The sequence below is a fragment of the Vombatus ursinus genome, unplaced genomic scaffold (genome assembly GCF_900497805.2).
Source record: "Vombatus ursinus unplaced genomic scaffold, bare-nosed wombat genome assembly UNPS02010219.1, whole genome shotgun sequence".
NCBI lineage: Eukaryota > Metazoa > Chordata > Mammalia > Diprotodontia > Vombatidae > Vombatus > Vombatus ursinus.
This window is the reverse complement of record NW_020949997.1, coordinates 5,251,874-5,272,865: the sequence shown is the minus strand read 5'-3', so window position 1 is coordinate 5,272,865 and position 20,992 is coordinate 5,251,874. Positions and strand designations below refer to the sequence as shown.

Genomic DNA, 20,992 nt, shown 5'->3' with positions numbered 1-20,992 from the left:
GGAACCATATGAAGGAAGATGCTATCCATCTCCACAGAAAGAACTGATAAGTAAAAATATGCATAGTATGGTGTTATACATACATATACATACACACACCCATCTGTGTCAGATGGTGGCCTTCTCTAGTGCAAGGTGGGAGGGAGACAGAAACTTAAAATGTAACCAAAAAAAAAACAAAAAACAATAGTCATAAGTGTTGTGTTTTTTGGGAGAGTGGGGAGGAGGGAAAGTGAAATCTTTTCCCTCATTCTCAGAAAACAAATGTTAAACTCTGTTTCCCAAAATGCCTTCCATATTTACTCCACAACTCCCCTCAAAGCTTCTCCTCCTTGACCCAATCCAAGGGATCTCCAGTCCAAATATTTAACTGTATGGGAAATAGTAGAGGGAAAAATCTTGGCCAACAGCTTCAAGGTCTTCTCCCAATCCATACCTGTTGTCAAAGTAAAAAAGGCCCTTGGCAGGGTCTACACGAAGGAATGTAGCAACATCCTCATAGTTTGGGAGGGTAGCACTGAGCCCGATGAGCCGAACACGTTCTTGGGTCATCTCAATGTTTCGGATAGCTCTGGCTACCAAAGCTTCCAGGACAGGACCTCTGTCATCATGGAGAAGATGAATTTCATCCTAGAGATGAGATGAAAACCAGAGTAACCTCATTACAAGAGAAATAATCCCTTGGACTAAATTTTTTCCTTTTAATAAACATACTATATCTACCAACTAATTGTTTATAAAGCCTGTATTAAGGAGAAAGGAGGTATCTTACTCAATCTCTCACTAAAGGGCACAGGCATCAATCCTGTATTATCAGAGGGAATCCTGCACTTTCGAGGGGAAAAATGTACACAGTACATGGCACAATAGTCTTGCATGTAACCTGTACTTCACATACATATGTTGAACCAAAGAGAACAAAAAAAAGTCAGAAGAGGCACGGATAAAACTACCATTTATTTATAAGAAAGAAAACTTCCCAACAGGAAAGATAACATCCTTGGCAAAAGATTTCTTAATTTATTTAAAAGGTAAATTTCTTAACTGCTTATCAAGCAATTTTATGCCAAACTTTACTTTGTTTCTCCAAATGTTTCCACTCCTGGAGTTAGTATTTTTGAAGATAAATATGCTCATTCATCAGCAGCAAAAGGTTTACATGATCTAGAGGACGACTTGAAGGGGAAGCTACAAAAAAAGCAGTTTTAGGCCTGATGTCCAGAAAACTCCCTAACAGTTTTCTAAGAGTGAAACACCTATAGTTTTCTCTACCATAAAGCTCTCCAAGCAAAAGCTGGTGGCCACTTCCTCTCAAGAGAAGCTGAGGAGATTCTGATTCAGGGATGGACTAGGCAAAGGATTCTCTTCCAATTCAGACACCCTCATTCTGAGTTCCTTTCCTGATTCTCCCTGTCATTTTCTGAGGTATCCTGAACTAGAACATCTGTAAAACTACTTTTAGCTCAAGATTTTCTATCAGCCTCAGTCTCATACTGATAGCATTAAGAGCATAAAGCTTGTATCAGCTACAGTATTAGACTCACCTTATTTTCTCTGACTAAAGATTGTTTCTTGTTCCTTCAAAACTAGTAAATGTAGGCCAGGTAAACCCAGAAGGGGCTCTCTACTCACCAAGATGATGAGGCGTACTAGCTGGGTATAGGTACGTTCCCCACCCTTTCGGGTAATGATGTCCCACTTTTCAGGGGTGCAGACAATGATTTGAGTGGCATTGATTTCTTCCTTGCACAGTTGATGATCACCTGTCAGCTCAGCCACATTAATACCGTATGTTGCAAGGCGCTGAAGAAATAAGAATCAAGAGGAATCTCAGAGAGGAAAGTTTAGAGATGATCTATATTATATACGTCACAACCCACAGCAAATCTTGTTTTGGGATATAGACAGCTCAATTAATCCACTGACTAAGCTGTCAGCCAAAACAGATTACCTCTGAATTTCTGGCCCAGACCTGTATAAGTACTCCTCGTGTGAAAATTCCCTTCACCAATACAGATCAGCAATTCAAGGTTAAGTGAGTTGTCCATGGTCACACAGCTAGGGCGAGAACTCAGTTTTCCTAACCCTATTCACACACTCACACCGTTAAATCTATATATATGGAAAATTAAAGCTAAGGTAGGACCTTTGGAAGCACTATACATCTCAATGAAAAGAAGAAAAAAAACTTAGGTAAGCTTAGGTAACATTTATCCAATTGCTATGTGATATGAGCATTTAACAAATATTATGGGGATGAAAATAAATCAATTAGTAAAGAAAAAAATGACTGAGAATGAGAAAGTGGGAAAAACCTTGGCAAAAGACAATCACAAAGCAATTTTCACTGTTGATACCCAAAAATTTCCAAGAAAGGATCCATATCACAGAACACCAAGTTTGTGACGCAGTTGTAAAACCACAAACAAGAGTCTAAATGCTCAAAACTAATTTCTTTCAGACTTGCTTCATGACCTACTTCTATACACTCCAATGACTCTGAAATAGGGTTAACGATACCGAGTCACATCTCACTATTATCAGTACATAAAAGAATTAGGTCACTCTGAAGTTTTAAAATCTGTAGTTAAATCTTTACAATAATGGCCTTAGGAGAGTCCAGAGTAGAGTTAACTTTTTATAAGGCTCTATACTATTACCTTTCCAAAGCTGCCCACCATCTCCTGTACCAGAGAACGCATGGGAGCAATGTAGATGATCTTGAAGTTATCTACATTGATGGTACCATCCACGTTAATGTGCTTCCCAATCTCCCGGAGCATACACATCAATGCCACATTAGTTTTGCCAGCACCCTAGGACAAATAGCAAAAAACATGAGGTGGGTAAGAGGGCAAAGTAAGCTAAATTCATTCCTTGTCCTCATCTCAGGTGACTATATAACAGTATCCTACTTTGGATTTTGTTATTTGTTCAGTTGTTTCAGTCCTATCTGGCTCTTCATGATGTCATTTGGGGTTTTCTTGGCAAAGTATATGGAGTGGTTTGCAATTTCTTTCTCTCGATCACTTTACAGATGAGGACACTGAGTCAAACAGGTTTACGTGACCTGCCAAGGGTCACATAGCTAGTAAGCGTCTGAGGCTGGATTTGAACTCAGGTCTTCCTGCCTCCAGGCCCGGTGCACTGTACCACCTAAGTGTCCTTATTCTTTTTTGGTTCAAAATCCCTCCACTAATAAAAGGCAGATACACCTTGACCAAACTGTATAGCTGATCTCAAAAGAAAGAGGAAGAATCTATGGAGTTCATACCGTGGGAGCACACAGCAACAGATTCTCATCAGTGTCCAATGCAGCACGGTAGAGTTTGCTCTGTATCCGATTAAGTGTTTTAAATCCCTCAAATCCAGCCTGGGCATATTTTTGTAGCTTCTCCACTGGCAGCAATTGCTAAGAAGACAAAATGGCATACACATCATGTCGAAAAAGTCTCAAACATTTGGTAGTCTACCTTGCTAAAAAAATCTGACTCTGCCGAATGCCAGAATTTCCTTGAACCATTAGCTTCTGGAAAGACAATATTAATTTGTCAAAATGGGCGAATGTACCAGATAAGGCATTTAATGCTTGAATTTCAAATGACTTCATTACTGTCAAAGCATAAGCATTAATGAGCCCAAGCATGTAAAATGTAGTGTCATTATGGATAAGTTTTAACAGTGTCCTCAGCTCAGAGTCTGCTACAAAACTAAGAGAAAACCCCCAGATCCCAGAAAGGGCCCAAACATTCAAACTGAAAAATAAATGTGAGGTTGGACAAAGGTAACAGCTTATCAATAAAGGAACTCACCTCTTCAGGGCCAAAGGGTTTGGGCTTCAGAGCAGGTACATGTACCTCTTCATAGCCCTTGCGCTGGCGGCGGAAGGATCCATCAGGAAGCTGACAGCGTTTATTAGCCATGAAATGGCTTCCTTGGGTGAAGACCAGATCCTCCAAGTCTAGAACCTGCCTTGGGGCCAGTGCCTGGAAAGATCAAAGAAAGCACAATTCGCCAGAAAGCTGCTTTCGCCTTCTTAAATTTCAATACTTTCATTGTGTCAGCTGTTTGAAACAGCCGTGCTGACCTACCTCCCCACTCTGATCTAGATCCATGGTTTCCAGATCTGTGTCCATTCGAGACTGACGTACACGTTCCCTCCTGGACCGCTCCTCCTAGAGTGGATAAAAGACAAGTATCACCTTCAACCTCAGGCTCTTTATAATGCACCTATTTAAACCAAACTTAGCTTGGAAAGGGTCAGTGCTAACAATTTAAAACAGAAAGGTCCTCATTTCTGACACTTGCCACAGCGTGCTCACAAAAGCATGTGGACAGCCTCTAGCCAGCATGGCAGTCTGGAGTAAAAGGAACCACATAGTGCCAGTAAAGCACTTATGGTCTTTTCACTACGGCCTATCTGAACTTACCAGATCTAATGTGACCCACTAACATGTACTCAAGTGGACAAAATAACATTCTACTCCACATTTTAGCTCTTTAGGAACCATTTAATAATTTAATTCTTTCAAAGACAATCACTGAAGTCAGAAAGCAGATTAAAAAATTATAGCCCAAACCTTACCCGGATCAGATCTTCCTTCTCAGTTTCATGGAGTTGGTAGAGGAACTTCGAGAGCTCTGGATCAGACTCCATCTTTCCCATGATTCTTTCCTTTTCAGCTTCACTCTGTGCACTAGCCAGCAAAGTACAATATAAGACTGCCAAACAGAAAGGAAAAAAGATGAAACATAAATAATGGAATAGAGAAGGAATAACAGGATAATGGGGAATCCAAGTTACTATGTTATGGGAATCATAGAGATGAAAACAATAGTCTCAAACACACATACAAAATGAAGAGACAGAACCCCGTGAATACTTACTCATCATCCTATGTTGTCTCAGCACTTTAATAAAATCGAATGTGTTGAAACCCAGGAGCAGAACTAGCTGATTCTCACACTCCCGATCATCACTGGCTGTCTATATAGACACAAGGTATGATTAGAATTGACATAGCAGTTTGTTCTTACCACATTACTTTCCCTAGGCTGTTGTTTTGGCCTTGTCTTATTGAAGAAGACCAGTGACATCATGGGTGATGTCTTGACTTGCACAGGAACTGGATTTAAGTGAGGCAGAGTTGCACAAAGTTTCAGCCTCATTCTTTCTTTTTTCTTTTTTAGGCAATCGGGGTTAAGTGACTTGCCCTTGCCCAGGGTCACAGAGCTAGTAAGTATCAAGTGTTTGGTCTGAGGCCAGATTTGAACTCAGGTCCTCCCGACTTCAGGGCCGGTGCTCTATCCACTGCGCCACCTAGCTGCCCTAGCCTCATTCTTTCTTCCAGAGTCATGTAAGTCCAATAGCAGGACAAAAGTCAGTATGACTGGCAATGACCTGGGATACAGTGAATGACCTTGGTGTCTTCAACGTCTGACCAAGCTTTAAGTACTTCACAGCATCTGCTTTAGTCACCCTCATGGACACTGGAACAAACTGTTTTCACCCACTATCCCACTGGGTGAAGTCTTCAATTGCTTGGAACAGACATCCCCTTAACTCACAAATGGGTTTGAGGTCTGTCAGTTACCCTTAACCTGATTTAGCCCATCTGCCAAGACTGTTTCACCAGGGAGGGGCCACTAATCATGCTTCAGCTTCTTGGAGCCACAGGTGAGAGTTGGGTGAAGAGGTGGACACCAAAGGTGGACGAGTGGCCCTGAAAAGGGCCTGGCAAGCCCTCAAACCAGAGGTGCTGGTCTTCCCTGAACATCTCATACACTTTCCCTATGTAGTCATGCCACTGAATAAAAAGAATAAAAAGAATGACTGACTGGGTAGCCACTTGTCTAAAGGAATGGCACTGTCCTTAAACTACCCTCAACATACCTTCAAGATCTCCAGTACTTCATCTGCCTTCTTCTGAGATACAATGGCATCATCATAGAATCGGCTAAGTTGTCGCTGTAGCCAAAAGGCATCAATGTCCCGGGGATGCAAATCCTTTTTCTTGGAGCTCATCAGCTCACCTGAGGCTACAAGCTATAAAAATAACTTTTATCATTAACTCAATACTTCTTAATATGTCCCAACTACTCTTTCCAATGTTTGAAATCAAGCCATATTCCCAACCACAAAGTCAACTGTGCCTTTGATATCTTTTCAAAAACAGTTATGTAATTTTCCCCCTCGGTCAACTGAAGTAGGAGCTCACCAATCCCAGGCTCCAGGCAATCATTTTTTCCCCCTTCCTGAAAAACTATGAAAATCAAGAGATTAGCTCCTCACCTTTGGGTTCGCCCTCAAAGAGGTATCATTACAAGTTTACCTCTATAACCTAGGGGGTGAGAATAGTATGCTACACCAAGAAATAAACTGGTCTTCAGCCCTACTTTTAGTCTATTCCATAGATTGTGAGAAGAGTGGAGAGGCTGTACTCACATTGGCTGAGAGGGTGCAACGCACAACGGCCTCATCCCCTTCCATATCATCATCAGATGCTTCTTCTCGCACCTCCCCATACACATCCTCATCACCTTCCTGTAGATATATTTAATGAGTCAGAGCAGACCTTGGTGGTTCTATAAAAGTCTATTAGTCCTAAATCACTCAAAATTAGCTTCTTACATCAGAATCCTTAGGATGAAAATATCAAATGAACCAACAAAAACTATATTAAGCATAGAAAACAGGGTCATGTGAATTCATTAATCTGATTTTTCATCTCTTTCTTACTCCAAACCAAGGACTTAATCCATAGGGTATCATTCCTCAAAGGGGCAATTACCTCAACGGGGTAATATGAAAAGAGACAAAGTCTCTAATGGTCTGGGTTTCCAAAATTAAAATTTTGGACTAATGAAGCTTTTTAGAATAAGCAGGTAACATGAAATGAAAGTCTTATAGTAATACACTTGGAAGAGCAAAACAATCAGTGACTGCTAGGTCTATATCCCAAAGACATCCCAAAAAGGGGAAAAAAGGACTTATTTGAACAAAAATATTTATAGCAGCACTTTTTGTGGTTGCTGAGAACTGGAAATCAGAGGGATGCCCATCAACTGGGGAATGGCTAAACAAGTTATGGTATATGATTGTGATGGAAAATTATTGTGCTATAAGAAATGACAAGCAGGATTTCAGAAAAACATGGAAAGACTTACATAAACTGTGAAGCATAGTGAACAGAACCAGAAGAACAGTATCAGCAATATTGTTCGATGAAGAACTGTGAATGACTTAGCTATTCTCAGCAATACAATGATCCAAGACAATCTCAAAGGAGTAATGATGAAGCATACTATCTGCCTCCAGAGAAAGAACTGATATTGTTAGGAATACGAGGGAAGCATCCTATTTTTTCACTTTCTTTCTTTCATTTACTCTAGTCTTCCTGTACAAGATGACTAATATGGAAATGCTCTACATAAATGCACATGTATAAACCTGTATCTGATGCTTACTGTCTCGAGGAGGGGAGAGGAAAACAATAGAATTTGGAACTCAAAACTTTAATAAAAATGTTAAAATATTTTTAAAAAAATCAATGACAGCAATGTGCACTAGAATTCAAAGTTGAAAGGAATATTAGAGATTGTGTACTTCAATACCTTCATTGTATGGTTAAGAAAACTGAAGCCAAGAGAAAGTCTGTGGGCTGCTGCCCCACACAATGTTTAGAGGCAGGCCCCCAGACTCAAAATTACAGGCTTCTTGAACTATACAATGTGGCACTTCATTTCATGACATGAGGTGCCACAAGGAGAGTCATGACAGTCAAGAGCAGTACAGTTTGGAATAAAAGCTTAATCATAAAATATTATAAAGGAAGATGGAAGATTATAAGTAGTACTGTCTCATAAAACAGAAAAAAGAAGTGGAGACAGCCAGAGATCAATCCTGATAGGTTTTATATATGGAACTGGAAAGAACAACTAGATGTAGAACCCAAGCGGTGTGGATAAGTGAAAATGACACTGAAGATTAACTCAGGTAGAGCAGTTAGACCTGAATAAAGAAGTAGAGGAAAAATGACCTGTGCTAGAGGCAACATAGGGATCAATTTTCAAAAGTATCAAAAAAGAGATGATTCTAAAAGAAAGGGATAGGGTTATGCAAAGTATTATTAGCAAAAACCCAAAATAACCCCCCCCAGCAACTATTAATACACATCTACCTTCTTACTGCTATGAAATCATATGGAAATGTTTTATGCACACATTAAGGTTAAACTTCATGAAACAATGGGAAAAGAAACAAGCAAGTTTTCACAGAAGCTTTGCTATAGCAGATGACATTCTCAGTCACACAACTGACTCAAAGGTATAGAGAATGAAGGATGCCACTGTTATTGCTTATTACCCCAAAAGCACTAGATTGGGTACAGCAAACACAGACTTTAAAGCTTTCCTCCAATGCAGTATTTCCTATTTATAATACAGAGATAACTTTATTCAAAGAGCTTGAGCACTACCACCAAACAAAGAGATGCTTGTCAATGGTATGTGTGAGTGTCATAGAACACTTCAAGTGCAAAGTACAAAACAGAAGATTCCCTATAAATGGTGAGAGTCACCTAATACTCTTTTTTGCAGATAACAATCTGCTAGTTGTATTGAATGTTAGAACACTACAGATACTCCTTCAATGAGATAGATTCATGGTCACTCAAAAGACTGGTTTAGCAACCCAAAAAAGAATGCACTGTCCAGATGATAATGTGGCTGAATAGGTAGCACACTGAATTGTCCTATTAGACCATGTATCTTGGGACAAGTGTTCCCAAAGAACAACAAGCTGGATAGGGATAGAAGAGGAGGGAGATGGACTGCATTTGGGAAAGTCAGTCAGTCAATAGCACAGTGCTTTGGTGATTCCAAGCTGCTCCATTCCACAAATGCCAATCTTTGTAACAGTAGTATTCTCCTGGCAATACTTATGGCTGTGAATCATGGAGCAACATGATCTCAGGACTCAATTTCAGAAGAATCAAAGAGCCATGTTAAGATACATGAGTGTGAATATAGGCAGCAAGTTATTACCAATGCAACAAACATTTATTAAGTACTAAGTGTCTACATTGTGCAAAGTACTGGGTATACAAAGAAAGGCAAAAGACAATCCCTGCTCTCATGAAGCTCAAAGTCTAATGGGGGACAACATGCAAACTACTATGTACAAATGAGATATTTGTGGGATAAATTGGAGATAATCAACAGAAGGAAAGTATTAGTATTAAGGGAGATCAAAAAAGGCTTCTTGCAGAAAGTGAGATTTCAGTTAGAATGTAAAGGAAGCCAGGGAATCTAGGAGGCAGAGATGAAGAGTGACAGCATTCCAAGCATGGGGGACAGCCAGTGAAAATGTACAGAGTTGGAAGATTGAGGGTCTTGAGCAACGAACAGCAGGAAGGCAAGTGTTACAGGACTGCAGAGTACGGTCTAAGAAAACTGGAAACATGGGAAGGGGCCAAATTATAAAGAGCTCGGAATGCCAAATAGATAATTTTGTATTAGATCCCAGCAGGAATAAGCAGCCAGGGGGATTTACTGAAGGGGGTAGGGTGACATGGTTAGGCTGCCACCTTTGGAAGATCAATTTGACAGATGAATAGAGGATGAACTGGAATGGGGAGACGAGATAGGGAAACTAACCAGAAGGTTCTTACAATAATCCAGACATGAGGTGATAATAGCCTGCACTAGGATGGTAGCAGCGTCAAAGGAAAGACGAGGGTACATATGAAAAGTGTAAAAGTAAAATTGACAGGGCATGGCAAAAATTGATATAAAAAATGAGAAAGTGAGGAGTCAAGGATGACACATAGGTTGTGAGCCTGGATAACTGAGAAGATAATGGCATCCTCCACAGTAACAGAAAAGATAGAAAAGGCAAGGCTGGGGGACAGAGGTAGAGAAGGGAAGAGGACAGTAAGTTTAGTTACAGATATGTTGAGTTTAAGTTATCTATGGGACATTCAGTTCATGATGTCTAAGAGGCAGATGGAAATGTGAGTCTAGAAGTCAGAAGAAAGGTTAGGATTGGATATTAAGTGGACCTGAGAACATTAGGATAGAGATAACTGAATCCATGGGAGCACATAAGATCACCAAGCAAAATGGAATAGAGGGAGAAAAAGAAACGGGCTCAGGACCAAGCCTTGGGGGACAACCAGGGTAGGCAGGCATGATCTGGATGAAGATCTAGTAAAGGAGACTGAGGAGAGGTCTGACAGGTAGGAGAACTAAAATAGTATCACAGAAACCCAGTGAAGAAAATATCAAAGAGATGAGGGTGATGGACAGGGTCCAAGGCTGCAGAGAAGACAAGAAAGATAAGAACTGAAGGACTTGGCAATTAAGAGATCTTTGGTAACTTTGGAGAAAGAAATTTCATTTGAATGAGGTTGGAAGTCAGATTATGGAGAGTTAAGAAAAAGGTGAGAGTAGAAAAAGTGGAGAACCTAGTATAGATGGCTTTCTCAAGGAGTTTAGAAACAAAAGGTAGGATAGATAAAGGATGATACCTAGAAGTGATGGGAGAGATCAAGTGAGGGTTTTTTGAGGATGGGTGAAGAGATAGGCATGTTTGTAGGCTATAAGAATGGGGCTTGAAAGTTTAAAAAGAATTCCATGACAGGAGACTCCCTGGAAGCTAATAATAATAATACTAATAATAGCAGCAGTAATAATAATAGCTAGGATTTATACAGCACTTTAAGCTTTGCAAAACAATTTACAAATATGGTCTCACTTTATCCTCACAACAATTCTGAGAGGTAGGTGCTAATATTATTTCCATTTTGCAGATGAGAAAACTGAGACAGACAGAGGCTGAATTTGAATTCAGGTCTTCCTGCCTCCAGGTCCAGTGCTCTAGCTATTGTGCTACCTAGCCACCTCATTAGGCCAATACCATGAAAGATAGAAAAGTGCGGAATTATTACTCGCTTTCACAGTTCATCACTTACCTCTTCATCTGACTCAAACTGCACATTTACACCATATGTCTCATCAATGTTATCATCTAAAAAGGAAAATGAAGGAATTAAGAGTGAGTTGTCTAAGGAAAGAGAGAGAGGTAAGACAATAAATCTTTGCCTTTCACAGTACCCCTAATTATCTTCAGGAATGCTAAAACGATGGTTGGGAATTCACCACTATGTATCACTTCAAGGTAAAAACTTCAACCCTATAAATACCAGAAAGAAAAAAGTCACCAAGCTTCATCAAAGAGCAGAGTGGCAAAATTCCAGAAATGTTCTTAATAACAATTTTATATGCCAGCTTAAAGTTTCTAAAAGACGTTACATGCATTATCTCATTTAACCTTCACAAATACTCTGAGGCAAAAACTGCAGGTATAATTGTTTTAATCTTGTAGATAAGGAAGCAAGCTTCAAGAGGTTAGGCTACTTGCTTTTACTAAGTGGGACTGAATCCAGATCTCATTTAACTCCTTCCTGTGTTCCTTCCACTTCACCAGGGATGGAGAATCTGTGGCTTTGAGGCCACATGTGGCCTTCTAGGTCCTTGAGTGTGGCTTTTTGACTGAGTCCAAGTTTTACAGAACAAATCCTTTTATTAAAGGGATTTGTTCTGTGAAGTTTGGATTCAAAGGGCTGCACTTGAGGACCTAGAAGGCCACAGGTTCCCTACCCTTACACTATACCATTCTGCCTCTTTAAGAGTTTAAAGCAGGGATTCTTAACCTGCAATCCAGTAACCTGCCTTTAAAAATATTTTAATTATTATTTTAATATAATTGGTTTCCTTTGTATTGCTACGTATGTTATTTTATGCCTTCAAAACATTATTCTGAGAAAACTCCACCTGTCTGCCAAAGTGGTCCAGGACACAAGAAAGGCTAAGAACTGCTGGTTTAAAGAGACCTAAAAGGGCAGCTAGTCTCACCCAAACCTGAGTAAGAACACTCTCTACAACAGACTCAACAAGAGGTTACGCTACCTTTGCCTGAAGATGTCTAATGAAGAACCCATGACCTTTCAGGCAGCCACTACACTTTTGGGTAGCACTAATTTTCTTAATCAAGAAATGTTTTTCTTATATTCAGATGAAATTTGCCTTTCTGCAGTTTTCACCCTGTGTTCCTAGTTCTACCTGGTAAGGGTCCCCAAAGTGGGTGATACTGCCCCCTGTGGGGTGCTGGAATGATCCAGGTGGGGCTGTAGTAGCTTCAGGTGCAACTGGGGGGCACTGAACAAAAAGAAGGGTGCAGTGGAAGCATAAGAGAAGAAAATTTTGAAAAACCATTCGTATATATTTCATCTGTTGTGTTACAGAGTTAAAGTTATAGTGATTACATTATTTTTGAAATAAACACACAAAATGCCAGGTATAACCAATTGGTGGTCAAATCCACTGACAGGTCTTAACAAGGAAGTGTTGGTAGGCAAGTGTGTCGCACGTTGTTGGGAAGTCCAGCATGCATCAGCAGGAATATGTGTGTGTAATGACTTGTTTACAGCACAATACTATATGGTTACATATTGCATCATCAAAATTGCAATGCAGGGAAAAAAAATCTACAAATTTACAATAAATTATTAAATTTAAGATGCATCTTTTTAGAAAAATACATAAGAAGGTAGATCTCCAGGGGGATACCGAGTAATTTTTTTTTGAAAAGGGGGTGGTAGGCCAAATAAGTTTGGGAACCTCTGCTCTAGGACCAAGCAAAACAAGTCTTTCATATAACAACGATCCTAATACTCAAATACCGTTATCGCATTCCACTTAAGCAAGCCTTCTTTTATGCCCAAATACTTCTATTTCAACCAGACAACAGCTATCCAGTGGGGTTGGTTTTTTTTTTTTTGGTTTTTTGCTAGGCAATGGGGTTAAGTGACTTGCCCAGGGTCACACAGCTAGTATTACGTGTCTGAGGCCAGATTTGTGGAACATAGGTTTTAAAGAGCTATGTTACCCATATTCTGGATTTCCTTGTCTCCACCATAATCTGTTATCTTTTTGCCCAAATTCACCAACACATGGTATCGGGTATCATCTGTCTGGCCCAGCAGTAGGTCAATCTCTTTTCTTCTTTCCTTGTCACGGAGTTTCTCATTTTTCAAGACAGCTAAGACCTCATCTGCTGCACCACAAAGGATATCCCGTGGCTGATGGAAGAAAAAGAAACGTGTTGTTTTAGAGTCATGATACTTAAGCTAGCCATCAAGCCACAACAAACTTTAATAAATAACCTAGAGTCCATCAAATTTTTTTAGTTTCTCTATTAAACCATATGATATAAGACATAAAGCAGTTGTGGTTCTTTTGGTTGAAGATATGCACACAGTTTCAAAATCACACAAACATGACTATTGCTTTTTTAAAGGGAAGCACAAACTGCTTTTAGAAGGGAAAAAGTAAATGCCTTGACAAGTTGGACAAAAGCTTCCCCTAATCGATTTATCCCATGTCTTCAGTAAATTAAGTATACTTAGTCCCTAGAAAACACCAAAGTACTTATTAGCAATTATGATCTACTTCAATGCATTGTCTTAAAGACATATGAGGGCCCCCAACCTAAACAGGCAGTTAATTTGGGACAGTTTGATATGGAAGAAGTCCTATCAGAAAACAGAATTTCAGGTGCCCGGACTCTCTCAACAAAAACATGGCATCTTCCCTTAGTTGCTTTGTCTAGAAACTTACCTGATCCCCCAGTGCTGCTTGGATAAAGCTGAGTAGCACCTCATAGGTTTCACGGGTCTCCTTGGTTTTGGGTTTATAGATGATACCCACCATCTCATCAATGCCTTCTGACAGCAGCGTATAGCCTTTCATCTTATTGATGTCATGCCTGTCCTCATCACGCTTTCTTCGTCTGAGTGCAGAGAACCAAGAAAGAAAGTTGATCAAGACCCCTCCCTACCACTTCTCACCCACATGATAAGACTAATTAAAAAACACACCCTTTTTCCTTTCAGCTTCTCTTTGTGGAAACAACACAATGGATGTCTTCCCAAAGTGAATCAAACTGGCCTCATTTAACTTCAGGAATCATCCTGTTACGGTAATGACAGCCAGAAAATTCCCATGCTGGTTTTCACCAAATGCTTTAAAATTTTAAAGATTTGACACTTGATTACAACTCATATTTTCTGATGCTTTTTTCTCAGTGTCACGAAGCAATTTTATTTTGATCACTTTTTTCTATATGTGAGAAATTTCTTTTTTATAATCAGAGAACTTGAGAGCAAAAGAAAATTAAATAAATGATCTAGTAAGTCTCTTTGGGAAGGGAAAAAGCCTGAAGATACTGTGCTAGGAAAAAAGAACCAGTTCTGCAAAAGAACTTTTTTTGGTGGCTTTCTGGTAAGGCAATTTGGGTTAAGTGACTTGCCTGAGGTCACACAGCTAGTAAGTGTCAAGTGTCTGAGGCCACATTTGAACTCCGGTCCTCCTGACCCCAAGGCTGGAACTCCATCCACTTTGCCACCTAGCTGCCCCAACATATTAATATTTTTAAAAAAAATTAATGAAGGGTTACTGTTTTCTGTAGAAACATTTGCTATAGGAGGGAACTATTTTGTCTTCATTTTCAATAAATCATCTCACTGCCAAATATGAAGCAGCAAAGCAACAGGGATAAAGACATAGGTTCTAATATCAGCTCTGTCATTAAGTACTTCCCACTCTATGAGTAAGTCACTGTATCAGTTACATCTTCTGAGAGGAAGATAAGCTGAGAGGAAAATAAGCTTGAGGAAGTCACACAGACAAGCTGGTTTTACAAATTCGTGTTATCCAATTCCTACTGGGCCCTCACTACAGCAAGGTAATCCTTCTATTCTTCCCTAATTGGTTCCCTATTTCACTTACCATAGAAACCATTCCAAATATTTTCTTCTCATAAATCTCACATATTGTCTCCTTCCCTGCTCCGAGATGAGGACCCTCCCATCATTTTACTAAGAAAACTGAGGCTATTTGATGTAAGCTCCTATTTTTCTCTTTTTCAAAGCCCTTTGACATCATTCCCAATAGTCTATTCCTTTCCCCCAGTTTGAGAGTAAGATGGTCCTTCTCCTTGGCAAGGCCAGGCCCTCTAGATTTGCTCCTGATCCAATTCCTTCCCATCTTCTCTAATAGACTGCAATCTTAATCTTATCCCCACTCTCTCAAATCTTCAATCTCTTTTTATCCACAGGTTTCTTCCCTACTGCTTTCAAACAGTCTCATGTCTCTATCATCCTTAAAAAACCTTTGCTAGATCCTACCATCATCTCAAGCTATCATCCTCTGTATCGACTCCCTTCTTAGACAAGCTTTTCAATGTCCCTCTTCCCCCCAGTAAATAAAAAAGCTCTATACACTCCCTATACTTCTATTTCCTCTTCTTAATCACTGCAATTTGGCATCTGATCTGATCACTCAACTCAACTGAAACTGCTCTTTCCAAAGTTACCATCAATCTCTTAATTTCCATATTTGTCTTTTTCCAGTCTTGATACCTCTCAACCTCTCTGCTGTTTCTGACACTGTGGCCCACTCTCTTTTCCTGATACTCTCTCTTCTGGGTTTTGGTGACACTACTCTTTTCTGGTTTTCTTATTGTTGAATCTCTTGTTCTAAGTACACTTCACTGGCTCATCATTCATATCACAGCCCCTAACTGTGGGTGTTCCTCAAAGCTCTGTCCTGGGCCTTCTTTTCTTTTCTCCTTGTATGTTCAGACGCAATCTTTCCTCTGAGCTTCAGTCTTCCAGCACCTAGTGGATGTTACAAAGTCTGTCCTGGAGATATGTCATACTCAACATGCCTAAAACTGAACATAAATTCTCCCCAATACTTCCCTCTTCCAAACCTTCCTAATTCTGTTGAAGACACCACCATTCTTCCAGTTTCCCAGGTTTAGAATAAGTATAATCCTGGACTACTCAATATCACTGCACATATCCAATCAGTTGTCTAATCTTGACATTTCCAGCTCCATATCTTTTGCATCTGAGCCCTTCTCTCTACTCACTCAGCTATTACCTTAGTTTGCCCTCATTTCCTCACCTACATTACTGTAACATCCTCCTCAAACTTCTCCCAATTGTAGTCCATTCTCTATACTGCTGGGAGAGTGATTTTCCTTCAGTACAAATCTGACCTCGTAACTTAACTACTCAACCATCTCCAGAAGTTCCCCACTGCCTCTAGCTTCCAACATAAAAACTTCTGTTTAGCTTTTCAAGCCTTCCACAAAGTGGCCTGAACTTATCTTTCCAACCTCACTGGACTTTACTCTTTCTTCTGAATTCTGAGATCCAGCCAAACTCATGTTTTCTCTGTTCCTCACACAAGAGACAATGCATTTCCCTGCCGTGGTACTCGATGTCTGCCCCCCCCCCCCGCCTGAAATGCATCCCTTCCTGACCTCACAGAATTTCTCTCTTTCTTCAAGATGTACCTCAAGTCCCACTTTCTACATGAAGCCTTTCCTGAGCTCCCAACTACTACTGTCTTCCCTCCCAGGCTACCTTGTGTTTAACTATTTCTTATTTATTATCTTTATATTTATTCTGTGTATACTCATATAAGTATCATCCATCATCTTGTAAACTTAAGTAGGGACTATTTCATTTTTAAAAATTTATATCCCCAGGCTCAGATTCTTAAAATCTAGCCAATACAGTGTTACAAACGTTCAGATTCCTTAAGACTCTGGCCAACATGGCAAATCTTTAATAAACCTTGTCTTTGGCTGAAAAAAAAAAATTATATCCCCAGTGAATGAATAAGTAAATTTTAAGAAACATTTATTAAGGGCTTACTATGTGCAAAGTACTATATAAAGTGCTGGAATACAAATAGTAAAGACAGTCCCTGCTCTTGAAGAACTCAATTTGATAAGGGAAACAAGACATAAAGAAAGTTTCAGCTTCAAGTCAAATAGAAAGGTCCCATGGTCTTCTGGGTGCAGTAGCAAAGCACATAACTAATGTCTTCTCTTTAATGTCATTTCTACCAATAAAATTATAACAGTTTCAGCTGTTAAGTTGTTTGACAATGCAAAGAACTTTGGTGGCAAGAACTTTCATTTATGGATCTTTAGTAGTTGTAAGTATAGCACTTTCAGAACAATGCCTGTCATAGAATAGGTAATAAAACTTATTGACTGATTCTGTATAATGAAGGGGATAGACTACAAGATCTCTAATACATCTTTCAGCACCAGCATTCTACATTTCATTCACTTGTAAAACAACACTTATGAAGTACCTATATGTGACATAAAGTTTAGAAGGATCCCTAAAATCCTTTAGGGATTTCCAGTCAAGTAGTTCCATACTCAAGCTTCAAGCATTTCAACAAAAGATACGTGAAAATCAGAAGGTGGTTTCAAGGAAAAGAATGGAATTCTCTATACACTCACTTGGCTCTTCTTTCCTCTTGCATCTGGGGTTTGGTCCTTTGTGCTTTATCACCCATTCGAGTACCCTCCAGTTTCCCCACCAGTGAAAGTACCTCCCCTGTTGGCTCATCACGACGTGTTCGGTCAATAAGAGAGCGGTCAGCTTGGAGGACAAGGTTGGAGTTCTGGAATAATCACAATATTAACAGAGCTAGAACAAAAGTGGGATCTGGCACTGGTAGACCCAATTCCTGTAAATGTTTCCTTTACCTAGATGATAATTCTTGAGAATGTGTACTGGTTTCACACGTATAATGAGCATCGTAATGCTTGCCTTTCTCAATTAGTGGGGGAGGGTCTGGAGAAAGAGTATGTGGAACCCAAAAACAATTTTTAAAATAAATGCTAAAAATTGATAAGCAAAAATATTTTGAAGAAAGAATAACTATGCACTTATGCATGGCCACTTCATAACAGTACACGTAGATATGGCACTTACTGGCTAAAATTAGCAAATTACAAATTATTGTAACTTGCCGAATAAGAGGATTCCCCATTCTCGGGAATGCCTCCTGAAAATAGCACCTACAGTAAGTACACAACTTGGTATCTAAGAACACAGGTGTGTCTGACGGCGGGAGACAATGTATTAAGAGTCCGGTCTCTTCGTCCCATCCTTTTTCCTATTCCTTCAGGATTTATGGGTGTCCCTAGTAGTCTCCAAGCTCGGACTCTGTTTCAGGGACTCCCCTTCACCACTCCTTGCAATGTGGTCGACTCTAAAACCTTCTCTCCGCCTTTTACTCCTCCCTCCGTCTGTTCTCCAAGACCCGCAGAGATTTCTTCCCGTTCCCGCCTCCCGCCGCCCCAGGCCGAGCCGGGGCCTGACACTCACAGCCTTGTACTCATATTGCAGGCTCCGGGCAGTCACATCCGCCATGGCTGCGCCTGCTCAAGTACTCCGGCAAGAGGCCCCGAGCGTCGAATCTATCTTCTCAAAGCCCGGCTCTTCTACTATACTCTTCCAGTACAACGGACACACCACAGAAACTCTTCATACAAGCAGCGAAGGAAGGAAGGAAGGAGCCGAAAGCAGCTCACTTCCGCTTCCAGGTTACTCGACTAGGGAAATGCGCATGTGCAGAAAACCCCAAGTCTCTCAAGAGCGGGGAACGAGAAAGCAGGCTTCCCTTATGGCTCACGAGAGTCACGTGTCCGGTCGTTTTGGCCCGCACGGCTGCTGTTTGGACGCCACCGTGACGATTAGCTTGCCCGTGCGCATGTGCAATAGTAATCTCGAACAAGTCCGAAATTAAAGTAGAGTGAATGCTGCGCCTTCTTATACCGCCTTGAAAGCAAATTTAAAATAAACGTACCAATAAAAACAGGTCATTCCTTATACAAGACCGATATCGTAAACGTTTCCATGACTGGGACAACGAGCTTTTCTTGAAGTCAGGAAGACCTCAGTTCGAATTCCTAATATTCTTAAAATTCGAATTTCTTAAAGTTATCAAAGTTAAAATTCGAATTCTTAAAACACAATAGCTGCGGGACCCAGGGCAAATGACAACCTCTCTGTGCCTCAGTTTCCTCTCTAAAGTGGATAGTTGCGTAAATATTGGCTGGTTGTTTTTAATTATTGAAAAGAGCTCATAAACTGTGTGTGTCCCCAATTAGAACACAAACATTTAAGTGCCTGCTCTGTATCACGGAGGTGATTGCAGAGGTGTCCACACTGTAGTGATTTTGCTGGAAGACTACCTTTTTGTACCTGTGTCTGTCTCCAATGTCCTCCAAACACCTTATGAGGATGCTGGGGCTTCCTCTGAAGTTCCGGAGTTTTTTCTGTGGCTCTCCCTGGGGGAATCTTAGGTGTTGCTTAGTCAGTTGTTTATTGAGTTCTTACTATGTGTTAGGCCCTACATTAAGCCCTGGGAATAGAAATGCAAGCAGAAAGAAAGCTCCTTCCTTGAGGAGTTTATAGTCTAATGGAGAAGACAAAGGAGGAAGGGAAGGGGGAATGGAGATAGGAGTGGGGTGATGCTTTGGTAGAGGAAGTCCTGTGTAAATGAATCAGGAGTATGTCCTGGAGAGGAATAAAGATTGATGGGCCTGGGTCTCCTCTTTAAAATGGAAGTTCTGGGAGGAAACAGCCGAATAGAGAGGGAGACTTGCAAGGAGACTTCCAATAGAGAAATATTCCAGAGGTGGTGTGAGCTTCCAGGTGACCTCCAGTAAATCAATGCTGGGCGTAAGAGGAAACCTGGTGAGTCACAACGGAAGCCCCAGGGCTGACCTGGGTGATGGGACTTAGGGACACGATTTAAATCTGGGAAGGATTCTGGACTAAATAGCCTCTAAGAGCCCTTCCAGCTCTCAGTGTATGATCTCATCATCTTGAAGAACATGTCTCACTATTGAGAAAAATTAATATCATGCTGTATCATATTAATCTGAAATCCATCCTCTTCCCTATTTGGTCAGACCTCATTTTTTTCAGTTGAAACTCACCAGGCAATTTCTGAAGGGCTATGATCAAGTAATGTTATCACTCCCAGCCCCTAAGGCATCTGCTCATTAACCAGCTTGGGCTGGACCTCTCCCAAATGGGACAAGTCTCTTGTCCTTGCTTTTCCTTCATCAGAGTTAAGGGTGACTTGGTCTACAAGGGTTAGACCAAATAGGGGGAGCCTGATTAAAACGACTTTTATTTTTCTAGATAATCCAGGTGTAGGGGGTGTTCAGGAAGGAGTAGCACCACTGATGTAAGGCCTTATTGAGTCCTTTCCAAGACTGTTCATCCGCCTTTGGTGTCCACCTTCACCTGTCTTTAATCTGTGCCTCCAAGAAGCTGTAGCATGCACAGCAGCCATGCATCAGTAAAACCATCTCAGCAGATGTGCTAAACCAGATTGACAGACCTCAAATCCATTGGTGTGTTAGAGGGATGTCTACCTCAAACACTGGAAGACTTCTCCCAGGGGAATGGGTAGATGAGAATAACTTGTTCCAATGGCCATAAAGGCAGCTGAAGTAGGCATTGTGGAGTACTTAGAGTTTGGTCGGTCATCTAAGATGCCAAGTCATCCACTACATCCCAGGGCATCACCAGTCTTCTTGACTTTTGTCTTGCCACTGGACTTCTATGACTCTGGAAGAGAGTGAGGTTAATGACTTTGTGCAACTCTGCCCCACTTAAATCCAATTCATATGCAAGACATCACCGGTACTATCATTGGTCCTCTTTGAAAAAAAATGAAGGACAAACAAACAGCAACTCTGCCAGGAATGATTCTGCTGCTGCAGAGGCTATGAAACTTCAAAATATAGTTATTAAGAAAATGAGTGCCCTTCATGTATTACTAATATCCTTTTACAAAGTATGCGAGATGATTTGTGATTATGAAATTTATGAAGTTATACCTGAAATGGTATATATTGAAATTACATCTTGAATCATCCTAGTCTTAAGATTGCAGTCTTAGGGACTTAATTAAAAGGTCAATCTACAATACTTATTCTGAACAACATGAGAGTAATAATAACTGAATTCAGCTCCAAGCAATGATTAATGAAACTTGCCTATTAAGGTTGGATCTTTTTTTTTCTTTTTTTGGT

At 40.4% G+C, this 20,992-nt stretch overlaps 1 protein-coding gene across 1 annotated transcript in view; it reads right to left on the bottom strand.

Annotated features, from left to right (window-relative positions):
* The window catches only part of SNRNP200 (small nuclear ribonucleoprotein U5 subunit 200), a 40,301-nt gene extending 21,856 nt beyond the window's left edge, over positions 1-18,445 (bottom strand). The window contains exons 1-15 of the mRNA XM_027853821.1: positions 18,267-18,445; positions 17,393-17,556; positions 13,681-13,852; positions 12,950-13,142; positions 10,974-11,029; positions 6,446-6,544; positions 5,894-6,046; positions 4,888-4,987; positions 4,586-4,722; positions 4,092-4,175; positions 3,813-3,986; positions 3,275-3,412; positions 2,661-2,816; positions 1,633-1,803; positions 437-630 (exon numbers count right to left, since the gene is read on the bottom strand). Coding sequence (XP_027709622.1) covers positions 437-630; positions 1,633-1,803; positions 2,661-2,816; positions 3,275-3,412; positions 3,813-3,986; positions 4,092-4,175; positions 4,586-4,722; positions 4,888-4,987; positions 5,894-6,046; positions 6,446-6,544; positions 10,974-11,029; positions 12,950-13,142; positions 13,681-13,852; positions 17,393-17,556; positions 18,267-18,311 — 2,036 coding nt within the window. The 5' untranslated portion in view covers positions 18,312-18,445. The remainder of the gene's footprint in view (positions 1-436; positions 631-1,632; positions 1,804-2,660; positions 2,817-3,274; positions 3,413-3,812; positions 3,987-4,091; positions 4,176-4,585; positions 4,723-4,887; positions 4,988-5,893; positions 6,047-6,445; positions 6,545-10,973; positions 11,030-12,949; positions 13,143-13,680; positions 13,853-17,392; positions 17,557-18,266) is intronic.
* Between the last annotated feature and the right edge of the window lie 2,547 nt (positions 18,446-20,992).